General features: G+C 47.8%; 1 protein-coding gene across 1 annotated transcript; it reads right to left on the reverse strand.

Annotated features, from left to right (window-relative positions):
• Positions 1-247: 247 nt before the first annotated feature.
• LOC146183299 (uncharacterized) lies at positions 248-2015 on the reverse strand. The gene is made up of 3 exons (XM_084609099.1): positions 1820-2015; positions 1509-1730; positions 248-785 (listed from the first exon to the last, which is right to left on the reverse strand). The coding sequence occupies exons 1-3, from the start codon at positions 1929-1931 to the stop codon at positions 319-321; spliced, it is 801 nt and encodes a 266-aa protein (XP_084465225.1). The 5' UTR covers positions 1932-2015; the 3' UTR covers positions 248-318.
• Between the last annotated feature and the right edge of the window lie 13296 nt (positions 2016-15311).

A 15311-nucleotide genomic window follows, 5' to 3' on the forward strand; every position in this document is an offset into this window, starting at 1 on the left:
AGAGCGGTCAGTGGCAATTATAAACGCATGTGCTGCACTGCATAATGTTGCTTGTGCTTTGAGGGATCCCGTCCCTAATGGTGATGAACCAAAGCCTGAAGATGCAGATGCGGAGATGACTGAACCTGACGCACTTCTGGGCACCCAGCATCGCAGGCACCTTATCCAGCGTTGCTTCACTAGTGTCCTAAGTGAAGATGACAGCGACATGGACACTGTGTAGAGGTAAACAGAGGTTAATGCTGCATAATTAAAGCAATCGGTGCTCATTCTTTAGGATAAAATAAAATGGCAATGAAAGTGTCTGCACAAAAGTCTTTATTGTGGCATGGCTTCAAGCTTTTTCAGCAGAGCAGCTGCTTTCAGATTGTGCACTTTAAATTTGCTGCGCAATACGCGCATATTCATTTTATGTTGAATATTGCGTTTTTTCTTTTCATCAGCATATTGTTCTTGTTTTAAAGCATCTTCGTTTTCTATCATTTTTAGCCTTCTATCATGTTCGATGCGCCTTTGGCTGCGCTCATCTTCGGCGCATCGCAGGCAAGCCTCCAGTTCTGTTGATAGCGCCGTATCAACGGCAGCAAGTCGACCACCTTGACGACGACGGGCTACAGTACATTCAGCTCCGGAGTCGTGTGGCTGTGGTGCTGCCTCCTCTGTACGAAAAGCCGTCACTTCTGCTGACAGCCCTCCGCCATTGCTGGTGGTAAGCACTGGCGGTGCTCCGGGAAATCCTGGCTGGTCCGGTTGATCCTGGCTGATGTGCATATTCATCACAAATTCTGCAAAAAAAAACGTTACTGAAACATAAGAAACAAATAAATGGCATTCAAGAAAAGCATACTTCATGGCGTCTGAGCAAGTATTTCAGTGCACGACTTCGTGTATAATCAGCGTCTCAAAATACGCAATGTATGATGTACGCTAAAAAGTTTTTCGAACACACAAGCTCCTGCAGCTTGTTGCAGTGGGAGCTTAAGTATATGCATTTACAATGGACGTACGGTGTTTGCCTACCCACATATTCACACTAGTTCTACGTGAAAAGAGCAAACAGTTGTCGACATTGAAGGGAATAACAGCGCAGGGACAGAGACAAAGAAGGAAGGCAAAAAAAAGTGTCAGTGTTGTCTTCCTTTTCTGCACTGTTATTTCGTTCAGTATGCGCAGGTTGAGGAATGTGGCCATATGCTTTAAAGTGCACAGGTAGACGGCATTTTATTACAATCTGCTCTTGGTTAATTACGACAATATTCATAAGATAAAGTTAAATATGCATAACAATTAGAGCAGCAACCGAAAATGACCAATTAACAACGCAAATGTGGCCCAGTCGCTAATTCTGAAATGGTTGAGAATAGACAGGCCTGGAAACGAGGCCAGAAATCCTTTGCCATGACGTCAGCAGCAATCGAACAATTACTGCACCGCAAGCAGTAAAACACCTGACGGCAACCGCAGAACTACAGAAACGGTGGTGGAAGTAGAAATCTCGTTCCGCTTACCGTCGTCGCTGTCGTCGGAGTGGTCGTCCCCCGTCACCATGCCATCCATAATTTCAGCAACGGACTGGCTGGCATGGAGCTGGCTAGCATGGAGCTGGCTGGCTGGCGACTGTGACTGCCTGTCGCTGTCAAAAGGATTCTGCACCCGCAGCGTCACGTGCGGCACGAGCGCCTCGATTCGAGCGAGCCTCTCATCGAGTGGTTCAGGCGGTGGTCCACCGCCTGCAATAAATACATTGCAATATATATTTGCAACCTACCGGCGAAAAACAAATGGAAATTTGTGGGTTAAAAAATAAGACGAAACGTACATGTGGCCATCACATCTCGAATTTGCTTCGCCTTTTCTTTTTTTAGTTTCTGCTTCTGGTTGTCCCACAATTTTTTTAACTGCTTCACTTCTCTTGATCGCACGTACGGCATGCTATTATACTCAGCACAGAGGCGCTCCCACGCCTTCGCCTTTGCGTTGAGCGAAACAGCATCGGTTTTTTTTTGCTTTCAATGCTGCTGTACTTGTTGATAAGCTCTGTGAGTAAATCCTTCTCCTCCTCCGTGAAATAAGCTTTGCCCGGCATGGCAAACAAGAAGACACGAGCGCAATCGAAACACAAGGACAAACCAACAAAATGCCGCGACGCGCGGCGACGATGGCGATGTGACCTCTCGACGCCGGTCAGATGTTACGACGGTTGCCAGACTGAGTTTGCTTTCCCGTCCAATACAGCGCTTTTGTCATTCTTTTTCGGTGCTTAACCAAACAAATAAAATGTATGGTCAGATGTATCGATGGAACTATAGAGTTAACAACGCTAGCAGTTTGCTTTAGCAATACAGTGCATATTTTTTTGCATCGCTTGCGTATAGTCTCGAAACCAGCACTCTTTTCGGTTCGGCCTCCTTTGCTGAGGCTCTCCTTAGGCAGGGAAGGCGATGGGAAGCTTCTGGAATACGCATTTGCCTTCTGGGAGCGCCTTACGTTTAGGGAGCATGGAGGGCTCCTTGCGGAAGGTTAGGAAGCTGTCTAAAGTTAGGAGTGTTTCAGAATTCGGGCCCTAGTCGGCGAAGCACCTTGTAGGGGCCGTAGGGTTGGCGTAAAAGCTTTTCGCTCAGTCCGCGGCTGCGAATCGGCGTCCAAACCCAGACTTGATCTCCCAGCTTGTACTCACATCGCGTCGTAGTAAGTTGCAATGTCGGGCGTCGGTTCGTTGCTGGTCTTTAATGCGCATTTGGGCGAGTCTTCGGGCTTTCTCTACATGTTGAAGGTGGGCGGCGACGTCCAGGTTATCTTCATCGGTTACGTGTGGCAGCATTGCGTCAAGCGTCGTCGTGGACTCCCTGCCGTACACAAGACTGAACCGGGTCGACCTGGTTGTCTCCTGGACGGCGGTATTATAAGCGAAGATGACGTAGGGTAGAACGGCGTCCCATGTCTTGTGCTCGGCGTCGACGTACATTGCAATCATATCCGCAATAGTTTTGTTGAGACGCTCCGTAAGTTCATTTGTCTGAGGATGGTATGCAGTAGTTCGTCGATCACTCATATGACTGTATTCTAGGATGACTTGCGTCAGCTCTGCCGTAAATGCCGTTCCCCTGTCCATGATGAGGACTTCTAGGGGGCCGTGTCGCAAGAGAATTTGTTCAACAAAAAACTTTGCGACTTCTACCGCAGTACCATGGGACAGTGGTTTAGCTTCGGCATATCGGGTAAGGTAGTCGGTGGCCACGATGATCCACTTGTTACCCGCAGATGAAGATGGAAAGCGGTCGAGAAGATCCATCCCAATTTGTTGAAAGGGGGCGGTATCGGGTTCAGTAGCCCAGCTGGCCTGATCGGCGGCGTCTTGCGTCGCTGGCACTCATGGCATGTTTTTACGTAATGAGCAACATCGGCAGGCAGTCGCGGCCAGTAGTATTTCTTCTGGATTCGATGCAACGTGCGCGCAAAATAGAGGTGCCCTGCTGTTGGCTCGTCGTGCAACGCATGAAGAATTTCCTGTCTGAGGTTTTTAGGCACGACAAGAAGATGCGCTGTCTTGTTGGGAGCGAAGTTCTTCTTTACGATGACGTCATTGCGTATGGCGAACGACGACAACTGACGACTAAACACAGCAGGAGGAGAAGCGGTCTTGCCTTCCAAGTAATCTGCTAGGTCGTTCAGCTGAGGATCTGATCGCTGTTGTTGTGCAAAGCTGCTGGTGCTTACTGGTCCCAGAAAGGCATCGTCGTCATCGTCCTTCGGAGGAACGTCGACGGGAGCGCGGGATAAGCAGTCTGCGTCTAATGCTTCCGGCCCACTTATAGATACAGTCGAGTCAAATTCTTGAAGTCGTAGGCTCCATCTGGCAAGGCGGCCGGAGGGGTATTTCAAATTAGCCAGCCAGAAGAGCGCGTGATGGTCGCTTACCACCTTAAATGGTCGGCCGTATAGCTATGGATGAAACTTATAAGTGGCCCAGATGATCGCGAGGCACTCCCTCTCGGTCTTCGAGTAATTGACTTCGGCTTTTGTGAGGGACCTGCTAGCGTAGGTGATTACCTTCTCCAGTCCGGCACCCTTCTGGACAAGAACCTAGTCCTAAACTGCTTGCGTCGGTGTGACTTTCTGTCTCAGCGTTTCCATCAAAGTGGCTAAGGACAGGAGGGGACTGCAGGCGGCGCTTAAGTTCGTCGAAGGTTGCTCCTTGCGGCGCTTCAAATTTAAAAGGTACGTCAGCCTTTGTAAGCTGCGTCAACGGTTCTGCGATTCGCGAAAAAGTTCTTACAAACTGTCAATAATAGAGCACAGCCAAAGGAACCTGCGCACTGCTTTCTTTTCAGCAGGCGGTGGAAATTGTGCGGTTGCAGCTGTTTTCTCCGGGTCTGGCCGAACACCATCCTTGCTAACAATGTGACCTAGGAACCGCAGTTCCTCGTAGGCGAAGTGGCACTTCTCTGGTTTTAACGTTAGCCCCGATGATTTGATGGCTTCCAACACTGTCTGCAGCCGTTTCAGGTGGTCTTCAAAGTTTGACGAGAAGACAACAACATCAAGTATACCAGGCAAATCTTCCACTTCAAGCCCACCAGCGCAGCGTCCATTACTCGTTGAAACGTCGCTGATGCGAAGCAGAGGCCAAATGGCATCACCTTGAACTCGAAAAGGCCTTCCGGTGTGATGAATGCGGTCTTCTCGCGATATCTTTCGTCGACCTCAATTTGCGATATCCTCTATTCAGGTCCATCGTGAGCAGTATCTTGCATTGCAGAGCCGGTGCAGTGTGTCGTCGATACGGGGAAGTGGGTAGACATCCTTCTTAGTTATGCTATTCAAGCGGCGGTAATCGACGCAGAAGCGAAGCGTGTCGTCTTTCCTCTTCATCAAAACGACTGGTGCCGCTCAGGGGCGGTTGTATGGCTAGATCACGTCATTACGCAGCATTTCCTCAACTTGATCGCGTATTGCTTGTCGTTTTCGTGGCGATACACGGTAGGGGCTTTGACGTAGCGGTCGGGTGTTTTCGTGCGTGATAATGCGATGCTTTGCCAACGGAGTTTGCCGCATCTTCGACGCTGAAGAAAAGCACTCGCTGTAGTGTTCAAGAAAAGTGTGAATCCGGTCTTGTCTGCCTCGGGGGAGCGCTGGATTAATGTCGAAATCCGGCTGCTTGGCTCGGTTGGGTGCATCGTCTAAAAGTTGGCTGGGAAACGCGAAGACCTCGGGTTTCCGCTAGCTCGTCAAGGAAAGCAATCGTCATGCCCTTGTTCAGGTGCCGGTATACGTCGGTGAAGTTCGTCGCGAGCACATCAGCTTGTCCATGACGGAAACGGACGATGCCACTTGCGATGCCAAGTCTTCTATCCATAACAACTGAGTGTTTCCTTCGACAACCCCTTCCGTGATTTCGACTTCTGTTGTAACCACAGGGACGATGACGCTTGATCGGGGCGGTACGGTAAATTCTCCGTCGAGGACTGAGAGCGAAGTGATGCGTCGAAGTTCTCGTAGCTGGTATGGCTTTGTCGGTCGAGAGCTTGATGAGTTTGGATCGGAGGTCGATGATCACTCGATGTTCGTTCAGAAAATCCATGCCCAGAATCACATCGCGGGAACAGTGCTGTAGGACGACGAAGCTGGTAGGGTAGGTACGTCCATTTACTGTAAGCCTTGTGGTGCATCGCCACGACGGCGTAATAAGGTTACCACCAGCGGTGTGGATTAGCGGGCCATCCCAAGTGCTCGTCGCTTTCTTGAGCTGGGCGGCGAAAGATTCACTGATGACAGAGTAGTCGGCACCGGTGTCCACTAGGGCGGTAACCGTGCGTTCGTCGACAGCAACCTCAAGGTCGCTTGTTCGCGTCCTAGTATTGCATGTTGGCTTCGGTGTTCGATCTCTGCTTCACCTTGAGCTGATGTCGCGGCCGGTGCACACCGTCGTAACATCACTGGGCGGCGATGTCACCTTGAAGTCTGGTCATGATCTCGTCGACGTTGTCGTCTTGTGGATCGGCGATTTAATGGCTGCGTCGTCGTCACTCATCGTCGGCGATGGAGGATCTTCGCGTTTTCTTCATGAAGCAACCTCACCTCCAAAGGTTGCTTTGTTTAGTTTCCCCTGCGCGGGCTTGGGCACCTTCCGCGCACACTCTCATCGTAGTGACGGCCTGGCGACGCAAAGCGGGCCCTGTACGGCGATGGAGATCTGAGCCGACGGCTTGGAGACGCAATCTCACCGCTACGCAGATAGTTGTCGATTTCTTGCGGTCGTTCACCTGGGCGTGGTTCTGGAGCGTCGACTGCAAATACGCGGAGACCGATTCGTCGGTACGGGCAGTGACGCAAAATGTGGCCGGCCTCACCGCAGTGGAAGCATAATGGCCGGTTGTTCGCTGTCCTCCATGTGTCGCACTTCCTGGGGCTAGGGGGTGGTTGGTAGGCTTGGCGGGCAGGGGCCAAGGGGCGGCTTTCAGGAACCGGACGGTAGCGGCGAGGGCTTGGAAAGTCGTCACGTCGGGGCGCAGGACGACGTAATGCAGCAGCATAGTGCATCGTTGTTGCCCCTTGTACTAGTACTGTCGCGGCCGTCGCTTTAGGAACGCCTGCACCTGCTGGACTTCTTCACGGACGACGTCCGTGAGCGTCGCCACCTGGGGTTGTTGCGATGATGGCAGCAATCGGCGGAGCTCCTCTCGCACGATCTCCCGGATGAGGTCCCGAAGGTTGTCTTCGCTTGCAGATGCGCTGGGGTAGTGGCTTGAGTAGTCTGGTTGAAATGGCCGCTCGTAGTGGCGCATCCAGGTGTCCAACGTCTTCTCGATGGTCGATGCTTCACTTTCAAATTACCCCACAGTTTTCGTTGGGTTCCGGACAAGCCCTGCAAAAAGCGACTCTTTAACGCCTCGCATTACGAATTTCACTCCCTCACCTTTGGTCATGTTAGGGTCGGCGCGGCGAAACAGGCGCTTCATCTCCTCTACGTAGACCAGGACGGGCTCGTTTGGTAGTTGAATTCTTGATTGGAGGAGGGCCTGAGTTCTTTATTTTTCGAACAGAGCTTGCGAAGGCAATCAAAACCTGTGCTTTGAATATCTCCCAATTCTTGAAAGAAGTCTCGTGATTTTCGAACCAAACTCGGGCATGTCTTTGAAGAACAAAGTAGACTTGCCCGAGTTTCGCAGCGTCGTTCCAGCCGTTGAATTATGCCACATGGTCGAAAACGTCCATCCAGTCTCCCGCACCTTCATTCGGTCGTCCATAGAAGCAGGGGGACTCACGGGGTAGGACGCAAACAACCAGAGCTGTAGGCTGGATCATTGTCAGCGTCGATGCCTTCCGAGATCAAATGGGGTCCGGCAGCAGACATTGTTCAGGTTGGAGCCCTTTAAGAAGGCGACTGGTTCAGCAGCCTGTTGGCTGGTCCTCCAGGATAACAGGAACAAGGCTGAGGTCTTCGCTTGAAGGATCAAAGGCAGCACCTCCACCAGATGTCACTTGGTAGTGGCAAGGTCGATAACACAAATGAAGAGTCGGTGATTGCACTGAAGAAACTGTTTATTGGGCTGACTTGCGCCCGCAAAAGAACTAAGCAACTTGGCGGCGGCGATAGCAACAAACGTGCTCGTCGATCGTAGAACAAAGAATGCCCGTTGCACTCGTAAACGCTCAATTTAAAGGCTGCTCAAAACAATCTAGATAACGTCGCAAAATGCTAGTAGCACAACCTGGAACATTGTAGAAACGTACGCCAGTGATCAGAACCTTCGAGACAGATCTCGGCGCATCGTTCGCGACAAAGAAAATGATAACGCGTCGTATCGCGACAACGAGCATGAACAAACGCGGGATATAAAATTGATAATTGCGCCAGAATAGCAATGATAAGGCCGCATGCGAGCGGCTGTCGAACAGGAACAAATAAATATTTAAACAGTTCGCGACCATTTATTTGTTCGTTAAATGTTTAACTTTAAGTAGAAAAAGGTTCCAGTTCTCCTCAGTGCTGCGAGTATCAAAGCTGCCCAAAAAAGTGTTAAAACGTGAACATAATTCTTCATTACTGGGATCAAAATTTGCTCGGTTGTAATCATGGATTATTTTTTTTTTTGAAGGCTTATTACCGGTCATCACATTGAAGTTTAAGAAAATATGGTCAATTAGACCAGGCAGGTATGTTATATCAGAGGACAAGTCAGGTGCATTTGTTAAAACTAAATAAAAGAAGTTTTTAGCTTCACTTCATACTCCTGACAAGCTGGCATAATTTAAATAGCGTGCACATATAAAAAACCTCAGTCGCGTATGGACCACAAGCATGCGTGGCCGTTTCGAAATTAGACCACTGAATTAAAAGGAAGTTAAAATCTCCCAAAATAAAAAAGGGGGGTGTAGAAAACTTATTAATTATAAAACAAATAGAATCTTGCAAATCGCTAACAAAAGAAGACAAGTAATTCTGGGGTCTGTAGCAAGCACAAAAAATAAAGGTTTTAGCCGTGGCTTCGATACAAACCCCTGTTGCTTCTATTTCGCTAGAGATTTATATAATGAAGTAATATTCTGTTTTACGGCTATAAATGTTCCGCCGCGTTTTCTGGAAACGCCGTCACATCTATAAAGACTAAAATTGCATTCAGATTCAAAAGCCTCAACCTCAGTAATATCGCTATGCGACCATGTTTCTGTGAGAACATGGATATTAGTTTCGCACGTGTCGATAATTGAATGAAGAGTAATACGTTTATTTAGTATACGCTACGAATATTTGTGTAAAGAACAGAGTAGTTCCAAGAGGAAGCACCACTGCCCGTGACGCACCGCTATTTTGGAGACGTTGGTCTTTACGATTCCGATTCGAGGGGCGCCGAAGGAGCGGGACGATTCCTTGTTTCATTGATGGGGTCATTTACACGGTCGTAGACATAGCACTTTTTGTTTATGAATAACTTGTTATATTTTAGGCTAAAACGTGGCTGTTGCGGCAGTGAATTAGCGTACTGCAAAAGCTCTTTGTGCTCTACCCTAGTTTCAGGGGAAAATTTTCGGATACAGTTACAATATGGCGGCATCGAGATTCATCGTAACGGTCTAACTTGTGAGCACGCTCGATAACATCAGAAGTCAAGTTCTAATCTGTACAGCTTGAAAACACTGAAAGGAGCTTGCCCTCAGTTTCGGCCCATGGTTCGTCGCTGCCTGGAATTCCTTAGAAAATTAAATTGTTCCTTCGAGATCTGTTTTCTAATTCTTTTGTGCGCGTTATAAGTGAATCATAATATTGGCTTGTAAGGTTCGTTAAAATAGAAGTCGTTTGAGCCATTTCTTCCCGAACGTCAATTGAGAGCACCTGTTCTTCTACGCATGAAAGGCATTTGCATATGTCATCGAGTTTAGTGCCACAGCGGACACGGCCACAGCGGACACATCTCCGGCTATTGCAATCGTCGGTGATCTACGCGTGCTTCCGCACGACCTCCATCTCGATTCCAAGATGACGTTGCATGGCAGCCGCGTGCCTCTCTTCACCAACCCTCTTTTTCACCTAGCACCTCTACCAAATATTGTTACCGATGAGATGCGTTTATTCACAGATGAACGCTGATGATGAAGGGTGGACTCGAGGCAGAACAGGCAGTCAGGCCAACGTCCCACCCACTTCGTCAGCCTCCTCTTTTCACCACCGTCACTTTCACTTATTTTCCAACAGTCGCTGCGTAGCGAGTTGCAATATGCCTTCGGTTCGAATATCTTCTCGCAAACTAACCTCCAAGTTAGCAGATGTGAACATAAATTGTTTAACACCACCCTAAACGCTGCACACACAGCTATTGAGTTCAGGTTCGACACGAAATTGAGCGCGTATGTTTTTCGACACGTCGTTCTCAATTAGAGGTTACAGCGACTTCTTTACGACCGAACAAGTATAGAGTAACATTACTACTATGTAACTCTAGGGAACAAGCTGTATACCCCGTTCGCGTAAAGTAGCCCAATAAAAATAGAAAAATATACGAAATGCAGAGTGCCTTTTAAAACTTCCGAGAACTAGGCCCGCCAATTTGGTTCGGTCAAGAAAGCGAAACCGCTCCCCAGCATTGGGTAAAGACGGCAGCGCTTCTTGTGAAAAAAAAAAAAATGAAGTGCGAATTCAGTGTTGCGCTGCGCTGCGCTGGGCACTCAGTGAACATGCTACGCTACGTGTGGGTGCCAGGTACTTATTAGTCTTCCGTTTGTTATATTTTCACTCAGTGCAAACATTCATTTCCACCCAATCCAATGCGAGCTATCAGTGTAAACGCGCCGGCCGACCTGTTGCCGGCACAGCTTTTGCTTCCTGCACTGATTTTCCACAGCTATGCATGCGGTTCGCGTTAATATTACGACACGGACAAGACTCTTTGTTATGCGTAACCAAAACAGGAGAAACTCTGCGCATTCATTAGTTCTGTAGTAGAATATATATATATATATATATATATATATATATATATATATATATATATATATATATATATATATATATATATATATATATATATAGAGAGAGAGAGAGAGAGAGAAGTGTACGCTTCATTTAAAGAAACATTTTATTGGACTCGACGTTTCGACCTTCATCAGGAGTGCGAATGCAAGAATGCAAGCGATGGGGGTAGGGTCTAGTATATGCAAAGAGTGGAAAAAGAAACAGGTGGCGCAGAGGCGTACAATGGCATTGTAGTGGTGGGTGGGGTAAAAAGCAGATGCAGGCGGGGAGTGAAAGGAAGGGCAGGTGAGGAATGTGAGAAAAAAAAAGAGAGAGACGGCACATGGGAGGAAGCCCAGTAATAGGTATTACCACAGGCGACGAAAGCAGGAATTGTGTGACCTCCATTGTGTGTATGGTGGGGGAGACTGACATTCCTTCGGTCTACTGGCAGTAAGCTTGACTTAGCAGTTTGGGTGAGTTTGCGGCAGAAATTCAGGGGGTAACTTCGCTCTATAATTTTTTAAGCGGCCAAGTACGTTAAATGTTCACGCATCCTATATATTTATATATATATATATATATATATATATATTGTTACGGACGAAGGAGGAAGCGAGGCGAGTACCTCCAGCACACCTGGGTTTCACTAGTACCAGTAACAATACAGATGTCCAAAAACTGTAAGCACCCCTGCGCAGGGGCGGATTAACTGTCATGAGGGCCCGATTCAAAAAGAATTACCAGGGACCCTGTAGCCCTTCGCCATTACCCCCCATGCACGTTGTCATGTTCCATTCAGTAAAATTTTTGCTCCTCCACCTCTACGAAATAACAAGACACACAACATCCTCCCTCAAAAATCAAAACGTTTATTCGTGGAAAATAAATTCCTCGAGTGGTTTGTTCGTTTTTTTTTTTTTTTGCTAATTCATAGCGCAGGACGATGGGCTGCGTGTGTGCACGGACGAAGTAAAGATGGGTATCGTTCATAAGCTGTTCGCAAACTCTTACTGAGAATACGCTACCAACAATCCTTTAGGTTTGTTAATTCGTTCATCAAGACGAATTAATCCTAGTCTAAGGCATTGCCTCTAAAGAAACTGCAATATTATGTTCTATATGCTGACTTTAACTGCAATAAATAATGTTCATTCCTCAGAACGCTATCATAATGAGGGGCGCTAAATTGTTTCGAAATGGTGGCGCCCGTAGAAAATGACATCGGTACTGAACTCGCAAAAAGTGACGTAATATAATGCTGAAATAATCCGTAATATATTGCTAAGCAGCGCTGAAGAGAGAAAAAAGAAAGTAGAAGGAAGAAGTCTGGTTGGTTAGCACGCCAGGCTAAGGTGAAGATGAGCTCTGTAAATAAACCTTAACCGTATGGTGGCAGGTGCTGGATAGATCACCACGGATTCTTATCTACCTTGTTCGAGATGGCGACTCGCTGGACTCCCCCCTTTTACCATGACAATGATCCAAGACGGCGACGCACGGCAGCCAAGCCTAGCGGCACCCTCTTGGCAGTATTACCGTGAGCCGCGGACCTTTCCTGGCAAAGCTGCTGAAGATGGGGATGAGTGGCCCGCCAATTACCAGCGGGTGAGCAAGTACAATCGTTGGGATGCCACAGTAAAGCTGGCGAATGTTGTTTTTTTCTTGGACTTCACAGTACTGACATGGTTTGAAAACCATGAAGCCTCTTTAACTAGCTGGGACCGCTTCAAAGAGGAAACTCGCAGTTGTTTTGGGGATACCACGGCAAAACGCAAATGCGGTGAGCAGACTCGCGTAAGTGCCTGGAGAAACGTGCACAACGTACATTGAAGAGGTACTGAAACTTTGCAAAGCCATGAATCCCTGCATGTCTGAGGAAGACAGGGTTAGTCACCTCTGAAAGGGCATCGCTGAGGACGTATATCATTTTTTATCACGAACGATAACTTGGATTCTCACACTGCCGTCATCAAGCACTGTCCCACGTTCGAAGCTTTAAAGCTGCGTCGCGTAACCCCGAAGTTCGGCCGTTTGCCTAATGTGACCACTGTTGCAAGCGTGGATTCTCACGAGCATTCTCATGAGCCTCCGAATTTAGCCGGCATGATTCGCCACATCGTCCGTGATGAACTGTCTCGAAATCAAGATGTTGTGAGCCGCAATTCAATTTCCTGTGGTAGCTGTTCCTTGCAGGCAGCTCAAATTCAACGCTCCACTTCTTGGGGTACTATCGCTCACACTCAGCCTGTCCGTGAGCCCCGGAACGACTTCTACGGCACTGCTATATTCCCTCAATCCAACCACAGCGCGTCGATCCTTCCGCCACTACACCAGCGGCTGGAATTTGCTGATCGCTTCGATCCTGCTTCCGAGGACTTATTTGGACCGTGCTCGCGAACCACAAGTATATTATCGCTGTGGTATGCTCGACCACATATCCAGATTCGGCCGTCGCCGGAACCCGGTTCCACGCTACCAGCGCCAATGGTTGAACCGTCGATTCAATGTGAGTCCACAAGTCCGTGACCTGACCTTTCCACCTTCTTCGGGCTCCTACCGCTACGCACCACCACGAAATTACTCTCCAGCTTCTGACCGCAGCCTGACTCCCCCTGCTCGCCGCTCCCGACGTTCGCCCTCTCCCCGCCGCCTTTCGCCGCCACCGGGAACTAGCATGTTCGGCCAATGGAGGTGCGGTCGCCAGGTCATCGATGCTGCCGATTCCTCTACCTGTCGTTATGCTAAAAAACCGCCTGGAAGTGGTAGTGGATGGTGTTTGTGTTAAGGCCGAATGGATACGGATGCTACAGTTTTTGTCATGAGCTTAGATGTTAAGAGTTGCCTCGGCCGTAAAATTATGTTTGATTGGGACAGAACTGTCATATTTCGTGGCCTAGGGGGAGAATCGTTGATTCCATTTAGTGTTTGTTATGCAAATGTAGCGATTGCTGGCCACGTGTTTAGAAATGAATTTATGGTGCTTCCTCGCTCTACGCATGACATTATTCTAGGTGTTCACTTTTTACTCTGTAAGGATATCAATAAGCCTTAACCTTCAATCGGCCCTCATAGAAGAATCGCTGCTAACCCCCCAGCATTATCTGTCTTGGAAGATACCATCATTTCGGCGATGTCCGCCATCTTTTTCTCAGTTGCGTCCTCGGGAGCGGTTCCCAACGCCATCGAAGCTCTGGTGGAACCCGCTTCTCTTGTCGACGAGAAAAAGAATGTGTTGGTGCCCCACACCAACACATTCGAATGAACAGCGTTGTTCGAATGAACGGGGGCCGTGCCACGATTTGGACTGTCAACCATTCCAGCGAACCTGCCGTACTGCTGCGTGGTTTGAAACTCGCCGACTTTAAGAAGAACGCCTTTCTAGGCACATCGCCGAGTTCAGTGACCGCGATGCTCGTTTAACTAGACTGCCTGATCCTACTGATTTTAAGTTCCAGTCCATGATAAACAAATCGCTGCCCACCAACGACCCCCAGATATTGATGGAAGTCCTTATGAAACATGTAGACGTGTTCGAATTTGCTCGAGATCAGCGACAGCCGATTCCATTTTCCCGCACCCATCACATAGTCGACACTGGGTCTACACACGTGATTAAACAGACGCCATGTCTCACCTTCAGAACGTAAGATAATTGACGAACAGGTCCGTAATATGATGCAACGGGGAATTATTCAGGAATCATCTAGCCCGTGGGCCAACCCTGTGATTCTAATGAAAAAGAAAGATGGCACATGGCGAATTTGTGTCGACTATCGCCGCCTCAACACTGTCACAAAGAAGGATGTTCACCCGCTCCCGCACGTTGATGGTACCATTGACTGCCTCCATTCAGCTTCCTACTTTTCCTCTGTTGATTTACGGTACGGATACAGGCAGATCACGATGCATCCGAAAGACAAAGAGAAGACTGCGTTCGTGACTTAAGATGGGTTATATGAATTTAATGTGATGCCCTTCAGGCTATGCAAAGCTCCGGCTACCTTTGAAATATTTATAGACACCCTTTTGAGTGGACTGAAGTGACAAATTTGCATGTATGACCTAGATGGCGTAGTGAATTTCGGGGGGACATTCGCCGAGCATAACAGCCGTTTAGCTGTTGTCCTTAACTGCATGGAGAAAGCCGGTCTCGTGCTGAACTCTTAGAAGTGCCGCTTCGGTGAACGCCAGGTCATTTTGCTTGGGCATCTTGTATAGACCAATCTCAGTTTTTCCTGTACTGTCCAAGGGCTTAAAAAAATTATTTATACCAGACTAATCAATTTTTTAGGAAAACACTCGACGCTTTCTGACTGTCAATACGGAATCAGGCAAGGGAGGTCAACAGAAATCGCGCTCAATAAATAAAAGGAGCTGATAATAGATTTCTTTCAGGACCGAAAAATTGTTCTCAGAATTTATATTGATTTTACGAAGGCTTTTGACTTAGTCCACCATCGTCTGCTACTGCATAAGCTACACCATTATAGCACCAGTGGGATCGGTTTATCTTTAATTGAATCCTACCTAGAAAACCGCATGTGGTTGTCAATGATCACTCATCATCAACATTAAAGGCGATTTGTTTTGGCGTCCGACAGGGCAGCATTTTAGGTCCCGTACTCTTCAATATCGATATTGATAATATATTTTACATGCTCTTACCAGTGACTTTAATAGCTTACGCAGGCGATCTCACAAAGCTTCTGCCCGGTGATAATGAAAGAGATCTATTATTGTATGGAAACCAATTTTTAGAATATTTACGCGAATGGTCGAGAAAGAATAGTTTAAAAGTAAATGCTAGGAAAACTAATGCAATTATTTTTCGTCCAAAGAATAAGTATATCTCCATTAA

Source organism: Amblyomma maculatum, chromosome 7 (assembly GCF_055883805.1).
Source record: "Amblyomma maculatum isolate TAMU_Amacu chromosome 7, ASM5588380v1, whole genome shotgun sequence".
Lineage (NCBI taxonomy): Eukaryota > Metazoa > Arthropoda > Arachnida > Ixodida > Ixodidae > Amblyomma > Amblyomma maculatum.

Excerpts from the sequence above, each read along its gene's own strand:
- LOC146183299 (XM_084609099.1), bottom strand. The coding sequence starts at position 1,931 with ATGCCGTACGTGCGATCAAGAGAAGTGAAGCAGTTAAAAAAATTGTGG. Across the intron at positions 1,731-1,819 it reads TCGAGATGTGATGGCCACAT|GCGGTGGACCACCGCCTGAA; the intron begins GTACGTTTCGTC and ends TATTTATTGCAG. Across the intron at positions 786-1,508 it reads CTCCGACGACAGCGACGACG|AATTTGTGATGAATATGCAC; the intron begins GTAAGCGGAACG and ends TTTTTTTTGCAG.